A 9,266-nucleotide genomic window follows, 5' to 3' on the forward strand; every position below is an offset into this window, starting at 1 on the left:
CCCCCCCCCCCCCACCTTACCTTCCCCAGCCAGGGGACAGGCTGAGGCAGCTCCACCCCCGGGACGGCCCTGTGGCTTCCTGGCGGTTAGTTGGCTTGTGCAAATCGAGCTGGCCATCAGATTTCTAGTATCTGGCTCTTATCCTGGGACTCGTGGGAGTAGTCTGCTCTGGAGCTAGTCCAGGCCTGAGAATGGCTGCGTTGCAGCGTGAGTGTAGGGGTGCGGGGAGCCCCGCCTGCCACAGTTGGTCCTGCACCGCAGCGTCCTTAGCCGTAGTTGCTGCTTGAGCCCACGACTCCTGCACTTGCTTCTGACGCATCTAGCTGGTACGGGCGTCCCTCCATCGTTAGAGGTAGAAGACCCTGATCGTGCGGTGGGCTGGCCAGCTCCGCGCAGTAAACTGTGGTTCAGAGCAGGGTGGGCTCAAGGAATTTGTACGTTGGGAACGTGCCCTGGCTTCCTGAGATCTAAGCTGCAGGGCTTGAGGGGGGGTGGGTTGCGCTTTTTGTGTCTCCATCCTGCTGGCTTTCTGACTGCGTTGTTGGTTCCCTCACCAGGGGTCAGCAGGCTGTGGCCCACTGCCTGTTCCTGTAGTTTTATTGGTGCGCAGTGATGCCTGTCCCAGTTTTTGCTGCGACGGCAGCGTTGCAGACCTGAGAGCCGACGGGCATGGTGGAAGCCGTACCCTGTGGCCTTGCTGTGACTGCTCTGGGGCTCTGTCCAGACATGAGAGGGCTTATTTGGGATTCTTAGACCGTGCCTTGTCCTAGAAGTACCTCAGAGGCAGCTTACAGAGACACACAGCTAGAGTAGGAAATAAATAAGCCTTTGATTTTGATTTGGTTAAGTGCTTTCTCATAGCTAACTAACAGTTTTCTCACTGTAAAAGATACACTACACAGATGTTTTTTGCAAATATGGAAAATACTTCCCAAATCAAAGATCATTTGCAATTAAAAAAAAACAGTGAGGTAGTATGGTTATGTGTTATTTCAGACTCTGTAGTTTGCACTGTTTTGCTCATGAATGTATTGGCCATTAAACATCCTTGTAAATGATTTCTAAGCGGCTGCATAATCTGCTGTTTGGGTGGAACATACTTTCTGTTAACGCATCGCTCTGGGTGTTTAGGTTGCTTTGGAATTTGTCTTGGGATCAAAAGCGTGATGAGCCCCCGTACAGTTAGATAGATGTGCGGACCCCTGTTTCTCCCTTAGTACAGATAACTAGAACCGACCTTCCTTCGGCCTTCCAGGCTGGCACCTGGCTACCTGGGGTAGTTGCCCTGCAGCCTGGGGAGCAGTGGGTGTGGTTCAGGATCCCTGACCCTTTTGGGTGTATTTTATATTCTGGCACACAGCCCTGATTCGGGCAGTCCCGTGTCCTGTTCCAGTTTGCTGCTTACCATCTCGCAGGCATGTGGGCCTTAGGCTTCTGAGGACGGACAGCTCCTCATCACCTGGCATTTTCTGGGGTCTGCTGGCCAGTGTTCTGAGTATGATTTGGTGTGTCGGGCATGGGGCCTGTGCACACACCAGCTGGACAGTGTGATCTGTCCCTTGGGGGCCAGAAGAGCTTTCAGGGCCCCCCGAAGTGGTAGGAACAAGGTAGGTTGCTGATTTGTGACTGCAAGGTTTCCCCTGAACATCTCGTGATGCACTTACACCTTCGTTAACTGATCGTTGTTGTTTTAATTTTTTCTTAACTGTTGTGTCCTTTCCTTTCTCTTGTTTTCATCTCCGATTTCCTGTTTTTGTTCAACAGCAGGATCAGGTATGTGGTGGGGCATCTGCTTGTAGTAGCAGTCTGCTGCTTGTTGTAGTTGTTTTGCCTTTTTTTTTTTTTTTTAACAGCATGATCTGTGTTTAATAGGCTGGTGGGGGAGCTTCTGCATCTCTCCCCTGTGACTTAGCACTTGAGGTCCTGGGGGTCTCCTCTCCCCTTCAAGGGGCCAGAAAAGGAAGCCAGCAGGGCCTTGGACTCCAGTTAAAAACCAGCACTCAGCTGGCCATGTGCATGCCAGCAGTGTGATGATGGGGAACCACGGGTGACCCCCGAGATGCCTCGGCCTCCTTAACTGTAGGCCTGACTTCTGGTGGGACACTTTGTTTCTGTCATGACTCGGGGGAGCATTGCATGTCTTTAGTCCTGTTTTTCTTGACCCCAGAAATGCTTCTGCTGCATGAGCAAATCATTTGCAAATAGAGAGCAGACTGTTCCGTCTGTTGGATCCAGAGAGTTGGAAACAACCTCTTGATTTGTGGCTTCTGCCCCTCTGGGTAATGGGGTCCTGCAGCTCCTGGAGCCACATCAGATGGCTCAAGAGCCAGGCCAATGGTGGCATGATACTGGGACCAACCCCCCAGCCCGTACTTACTGAGCCAGCACCCCCTTCTGAGCACTGGCATCTCTCTGTGGGAGTAACGATTTTTCAAATGTATTGTGAAGTCTAATGGGAGAGGACTTTGGCTGAAATAACCTGAATTTTCACCTGGGCTGCCCCAAGGAGGAAGCAGAACAAAGCTCATCTGAGACAAAGCAGCCACACTCCTCCTGAGTCTTGGTCTTTTTTCTAAAAAGTTTGCTGTGTCTTTGGCCCCATTCTGGTCTTCTCCCCATTCTTAAAGTGTGCCAAAGACAGGCTGTTTAGGATACTTTCAGACTTCCTCCGTCTTAATTCTAGAGACTTCTTGATACTAAGGTGAACAATAGCCATGGTCTAGCTCTCTTGCATTAACAGGTCTCATGTGAGCAGTCCTGTCCTGCTGCTGTGGTTTGGTGGTGGGAGGCAATGGCCGTCAGGCCCAGAGCTAGGCGCTGCTTGCATTTGGTTCCCAGAGTATACAGAGCATGTCTGCTCTTCTCACTCTTGGCCATCGTCATGGTGAAATGGTTAAGATGTCCATCTTACCCAGTTCCCTGTGGTTTGGTGTCTGGACGGGAAAGGGGATCAGTCTGGAGCTTCGGTGACCTGAAAGAATTCATCAGTTGGGGGCATTGGGTTTTTGTGTGTACTGTGTTTGCGCAATTGTAAAAATCAGAATGTGTTTTTTTTTTTTTAAGTCCGCCATTTTTTTCTTAAACAGTCCTGCCACTGAAGGATCTAAGACATTTGGCTTTCTGTTAGTTTGTGGGCATGGTGGTTCCTCCTCTAGAAAGAACATGCAGCTTATTTCCTACTGAGAGTGAACCAGCTCAGCCACGAAACAGGTCCTAGAACAGAGCAGGGGTCCTCAGAGAGGATGTGATTGCTTGTGAAAGGGAAACAGGTGCCAAAAGCCTCACTTCCCGGGGGTGCTCCCTGGGGTGCTCCCTGGCTGGAGCAGGGACAGCCGTTCTGTCTGCTCTCCCTTCAGAGTTTTGTGTGGCCTCCTCCCCGTGTGAAACTGGTTCATCTGCATTTTCAGGAGTCCCTTTAGTTTTAACATGGAATCTTTGTCTGTTCGGGCAGTCAGACTTGACACTGTGACCAGGGTGCTTCCCCAGCACCCCGACCTTTGTGTGTAGAGAGTGGGACTGGGGGAGGGTGGGTGCGGGCCTGCATCTGACTGCTTTTTCTGTGCCTTCTCAGCAACCCAAGGAGATCTGTGGCCTGGTTGGGTTCTGTGAGCAAGTGAAGGAGATGCCCTTGCAGACGCTGATCCCTGCCAAAGTGGTCTCCGAGAACGTCATCCCTGCCTTGGACCTGGTAGAGCCCATGAAGGTACCTGGTGTCATCGTGTTGCACTGGCCAGGGCTGTGTCATGCCCGGGCCACTCCATGTGTACCACATTCTGTAAGGCACACGCTTTTTTGGTTCCCTGCCTGACTCCTAAAGGTGTTTGAGTTTGAGAACATCCGTTAGTTTGTGGTGTCCCTGTACGAGTGCAGCGTCCCGCTCCCAGCCCTGAGTACGTTTATTCCCTCGGTTACGAACCCGAGTGCTCCACGGGGTCAGCCTCCATTGTAGCATGTCTCCCACCTCCTCGGACACGGTTCTGCCCCCCCGCCCTGCCCACGGTCACTGCAGCGCAAACCTCATGTTCCCAGAACACCCGGGGCTCACGCAGAAGCCTCTCGGTGTGCTGCCTTGCGTGCACGGGGGTGTGGGTGGTTCCCTAGCGCCCTGCACTTGGTAAAGACGCACCGCGTTCCCGTGTCCGTTTCCGTTCAGCACTTGCTACGGGTCTGCCAGGGTTAGAGATCGAGTCCTGAAACTGTTCAGCTGGAGTGGTCAACAGACTTGTCCCGGTGTTCATGTGGCTCCCGGTTTAGTGCTTCAAAGGGCCCAGGCCCTGTGACATCTTACCATGTGGCACACGCACGTGCTTCTTCCAGAACTTCCTGTCACTTGACCTTTAGCCGTCTCGTCTCCGTCTGCTGCCCTCCCTCAGCGTGTGCAGCGTCTGGACCACACAGTTAAGAAGTCAGATGGAGTTGGGGAGGCAGAAGTGCCTCGTTTTGCCAACCGAATTAATAGCCAGAGAAGATGGAGGAGAGTTACAGCTTATATTCTAGCCGCACGGGACTACTTACGTTTAAATAAAATTACACCAAACTTAAAAAAAATTCAGTTTCTCGGTTACCCTGGCACATTTCAAGTGGTCCGAGGACACGTGTGGCCCATGCTGCTCTGCTGGACTGCAGAGATGGAGAATGTTTCTACTGTCACAGAAAGTTCTGTTTAGCAGTACTACTTTATTAAAGGCTGGCTCTAGGAAAGCAACCTCAGGTACTAGTGAGACTTGAAATTCAAGAGCAGGCCTGAAATGTGTTTAAAGCTCTGTCTTGTAAACAGCGGACAGGTAGTGAGTCCTCACTCTGCCCTGCGCCTCCACCCACCTTCCCAAAATGACTCCGGAACGCTGAAATGATGGTGACAGATAAGATACATCGTGCGGACTGCTCTTTGGGGTCGGGGGATGGTTTCACTGCTCTGTCTTCTGAAGTGTGGATTCCTGGTCTGTCTGTGGGGTTGGGGGTGCACGGCAGGAGGTAGTGGTGGTAGAGCACTGGGCAAAGGGATGGGTCTTCCGCCATGCAAAACCAGCAGGGACAGGAACTTGCACACTGGGAGGAAGCCACCCTGTGTCCCTTTGTTCTCCTGTCCCTGGCCATAGGGTGTCCCTTCCCCTTTAGAGCAGCAGGACTCGGGTGAGGTGAGGGTCTCAGCATTAAAGTGCCCTCCTGCCCTTCCCACAGAAGGACATGGTCCAGGCGAAGGCTGGGGTTTACTGCGAGGTCTGCGAGTACGTGGTGAAGGAGGTGGTCAAGCTCATTGACAACAACAGGACCGAGGTATGAGCATCTCTAGAATGCTAGTGTTTCCGTTCCCTAGTGGCAGAACCAGCAGAAGAGGGGGGCTTGGCCCTTGCCGGCATTGGACACCAGCCCTGGGAATCCTCACAGCCGCTGGCCACCGGCGGGTGCCTCTGGGTGGGGGTCGGGCTGCTTTCTGGGGAGGAACTAGCACCTTGTTGTGGGCTGGTTTCCTAGTCATGTTCGTATTTTGAGAATCTTCCCCAGCCCTGTCCAGCCTATTCTCTTCTAATAAGGATCGTCTTGTGTTGTGGTTCAGGAAGAAATACTTCACGCTTTGGATAAAGTGTGCTCGAAGTTGCCTACGTCCTTGTCCGAAGAGTGCCAGGAGGTGGTGGACACTTACGGCGCCTCCATCCTGTCGATCCTCCTGCAGGAGGCGAGCCCTGAGCTGGTGTGCGGCATGCTCCACCTGTGCCCCACCCGGGGGCTGCCTGTGCTGCCCGGTGAGCGGGTGAGGGCGTGGCCGGCCGGCCCCTGGGGCTCGGGGTGGGGGGCCTTGCCGGCGCTGAGCCTGTGCTCCTGTGTGTAGTCCGTGTCATTCAGCCGAAGGACGGGGGCTTCTGTGAGGTATGCAAGAAGCTGGTGAGCTATTTGGACCACAACCTGGAGAAAAACAGCACGAAGCAGGAGATCCTGGCTGCTCTCGAGAAAGGCTGCAGCTTCCTGCCTGACCCCTACCAGAAGCAGGTACGCCCTGGGCTGCTTTGGGCCAGAAGGTCAGAATCTGCCTGCGGAGCACAAAGCCTGGGCTAGCTCATTGTGCCGCCCATGGAGGTTTTCAGGGAAGACTAGCCATTTCTTAGAGGGGTCTGTTGGCTCAAGGAGAGCCGAGGAGGGGGAGTAACAGGAGCAGGTGAGGGGGGAGGCGGAGTGTGGGTGGGTGGGGCATCTGGGAAGGGGTGCCGGGCTGGCAGAGCATGCGTAGTGCCCCTCCTTTTATGCCCCGTCTGCTGGGCATGCCTTGACCTGGACCCGTATCCCTGTGTACTTAACAGTGTGACCAGTTTGTGACTGAGTACGAGCCTGTGCTGATAGAAGTCCTGGTGGAGGTGATGGACCCATCCTTCGTGTGCCTGGTGAGCTCCCGGGAGGGGTGTGGCCTGGCTGGTTCTGCATGGGGTGGGGGGGGTTTACCTCTCAGGTTCTAGCAGAGTCCCTGGGGATGGACTGTGGGAGGACAGGGCTTCCCACAGCACTGATGTTTTGGAAATATATGTCCGAGCTCGAGTTCTGGCTGCTTCTAGAAACTGATAATCTCTGGTTTTGAAAAGGATCAGTAGGGCTGATCTGATTCTTCCCCCTTTTCACCACATAGAAAATTGGAGCCTGCCCCGCAGCCCGTAAGCCTCTTTTGGGAACCGAGAAGTGTGTGTGGGGCCCTAGCTACTGGTGCCAGAACATGGAGGCAGCAACCCAGTGCAACGTGAGTAGCTCGGCAGCTGTTCCACAGGCCTGCCTCGCCAGTCGGGCGGCTGCTGTGACAGTCCTGGGTGAGGGGCCCCGCGGTCGGTGCTGTGCCCAGTCTTCGTGTCAGAGGAGACACGGAGGCCCAGAGAAGCAGCTAGGCCTATTGGTGGCTGCCCAGCAAAGGCAGGAGGACTAACAACATTCTTGCCTTTGAGAAGTGAAGGGTGGGGGTGTTCTTTAGTGTTTTTTGCTTCTGCTTTCTTGTTTTTGCCTTTAGTTTCCATGTGACAGGGTCAGGATCAGATTTGCACAAGGCCACCCTAGAGATTGAACAGGTCCTCCTCTCTCTCGGGTCAGTCTGGGCTGGAGACTGGCCTGAGTCTTCACCCAAGGCCGAGCTGCTGTTCTTGAGTGACGCTGAGACTTGGTGCCTGCCCAGGGCCTGCGGCACTGTCCTGACTGGGCCGCCACCAGCGGTGCCCCACACTGCTTGCTTGGGTGGGGACGTGTGGACTAGTCGGTTACGTAATGTTCTTTGGCGCAACCTTGTCTTCCTCGAGCGGGTTCCTCCTGACCAGTGGGGCATGACTGCCGGTCCGGGTGAATCAGGTTGGGCCCCTGCAGGGAAGGGGTGGTGATGCCCACCCGGCCGTGTCCAGCTCCTTGCCCCTCTGGCCCCAGCGCACAGCACAGTCAGTGGACGAGTAGGTTCCTGCTGCCATCCTGGGTGCCGGGGCCTGTGGGGCCCTGGGCCTGTGGGGCCCTTGTTCTCAAGGCCTGAGCTGGTGTGCGCTCTCTTGGCTGAGGAGTTCGCCTCGGGCGCCTCCGTGCCACCTGCGGAGCGCTGGGACCCCGCATGCGAGCAGGGGGAGGGGCCCCGGACCCACCTGCAGGGGCGCACGGCGCTCAGGTGCTTTGCAGCTGCTGTTCTGGCCTCGTGCCTTAGGCGTCCCCGACACTCGGGGGGGTCACCTGCTCCCCAGTTTGAAGGGGGCTGCTGTCAGCTGACTAGGACAGGAGAACGGGTCCCATTTTTGCGTGCCAGGAGTAGAGTTTGTCACGTGAAGACTAAATCCAGCTTCCTCTCTCCTGTCAGGCTGTGGAACATTGCAAACGTCACGTGTGGAACTAGGACGTGTGGAACTAGAAGGGACGTTTCATCTTGGAGAAACTGCAGCATCTTTTCTATTTGTGTGTCTGGGGCAGTGAACACACTGATCTGTTGACTCTGTTATAAAAATAGGTCCCCTTTCCCTCCCTCCCTCTCTCCTCCCCCGTAGCCTTGCTGTCAGTGCGGAAGTGCCTGGCCCGCAGCCGCCACCACGGCTTCACTGTCCCTTTCCTTTGCCTGGACAGGTGGGCACGGACTGTGCGCTGGAGGGCGTTCAGCCTGTGCTTCTGCGGTGGCTCCCTGGAGGTGGCGGCGGGGGGCTCTGGGGGCTGGCGTGCGCCGGAGCTGCTTGACCAAAGGCTCTCCGTCCTCTTGGCCGGGGCCTTGTTCTGAGCCCTCCGCCTGCCCCTAAGCAGGGGCCTCCCCTCTCCTGGGCAGCTCGCTGTCCCGAGAAGGAAAACAAAGGCAGTTCTGTATGAAAGATTAGAGGCTCAGGATAATGAGGCTTTTTAAAACCACGTAGTTCTCACTGGAGGGGAGATTGAGGAAGCAGCTGCTCGGGAGACCTGGGTGTGTCTCGGGTTTGCTATCCCTGGGTCACCCTCCGATTCAGCTTTGGGGTGTCTTTCCTGGTGATGCCTTGGTCGGGGTTCTGTGGGTTTGGGTGGGAGGGGGAGAGCCTGCCTGAATGTCATCTGCTAGCTCCATGGGGAGGTCCCGTGGGCCTGGCTTGTGTGTGTGGACAGCGGTGGCCGCCTCTTGCTTGCTCTGTGTCCGCCTGGCTGCTGAAGCCTTGCTTTGTGCGTCTCTAGTGCTGCCCGGGGACCCCCTTGGCTCCGGGCCTCCCGGCCTCCTCACCTCCAACCCCCATTTCCTAGATGTTCTTTTTGACCTTCGGATAAACGTGGATGAGAAGCTCCTAAGCCTCTGGCTGTCAGAGGGGGTGCTGGGGGTGCTGTCCAGGGGCCTTGGCTGCCGCCCTGCCTCTCCCGTTTAGCCTGCCTCCTCTTCTGTCCCACTTCTAGTTGCCAGGAGACAGCGAGACGTGCAGTTGCTATTAAATGGACTTAATGACTTTTTTTGGTTTGTTTTGCACTAAAGTTTCTGTGATTTAACAATAAAGTCTGTTAACTAGACGTGAGCCTGAGTGCTTCTGTTAACACCTCAGCCAGCGTTTGGTTTTGGAGTAGCTCCGGGGCCGTGAGTGTCCGGTGGTCCTCTGGCCCCTCTTGGCCACAGAAAGCAAGCAGAGTGGCAGAGAGAATCCCGCCTGGCTCCTCTCTGGCCAGCCCACCCCCTTGCCCTAGGCCAACCCCAAGGGTAGTTTACGGGAGCCACGGTGAATTGAATTGCTGTTCAGTGACGCTGAGTTGCTTTTCTTATTTAAAATGCAGACCATTCCAGAAACGTTCAGTGAGTCCCAGTTAAACAAAATCAAGGGGAAAAT

General features: G+C 55.2%; 1 protein-coding gene across 3 annotated transcripts in view; it reads left to right on the forward strand.

Moving 5' to 3' along the window:
- The window catches only part of LOC103667803 (prosaposin), a 32,670-nt gene extending 23,715 nt beyond the window's left edge, over window positions 1-8,955 (forward strand). Inside the window, exons 8-15 of one of the 3 annotated variants that reach the window (XM_008696006.2) lie at window positions 1,765-1,773; window positions 3,572-3,703; window positions 5,182-5,277; window positions 5,558-5,744; window positions 5,831-5,988; window positions 6,297-6,377; window positions 6,617-6,724; window positions 7,805-8,955. In XM_008696006.2, the coding sequence (XP_008694228.1) occupies window positions 1,765-1,773; window positions 3,572-3,703; window positions 5,182-5,277; window positions 5,558-5,744; window positions 5,831-5,988; window positions 6,297-6,377; window positions 6,617-6,724; window positions 7,805-7,840 (807 nt within the window). In that variant the 3' untranslated portion in view covers window positions 7,841-8,955. The remainder of the gene's footprint in view (window positions 1-1,764; window positions 1,774-3,571; window positions 3,704-5,181; window positions 5,278-5,557; window positions 5,745-5,830; window positions 5,989-6,296; window positions 6,378-6,616; window positions 6,725-7,804) is intronic. The other 2 variants (XM_008696007.2, XM_008696008.2) reach the window with 2 other exon arrangements.
- Window positions 8,956-9,266: the final 311 nt, after the last annotated feature.

The sequence above is a fragment of the Ursus maritimus genome, unplaced genomic scaffold (assembly GCF_017311325.1).
Source record: "Ursus maritimus isolate PB19 unplaced genomic scaffold, ASM1731132v1 scaffold_7, whole genome shotgun sequence".
Taxonomy (NCBI): Eukaryota; Metazoa; Chordata; class Mammalia; order Carnivora; family Ursidae; genus Ursus; species Ursus maritimus.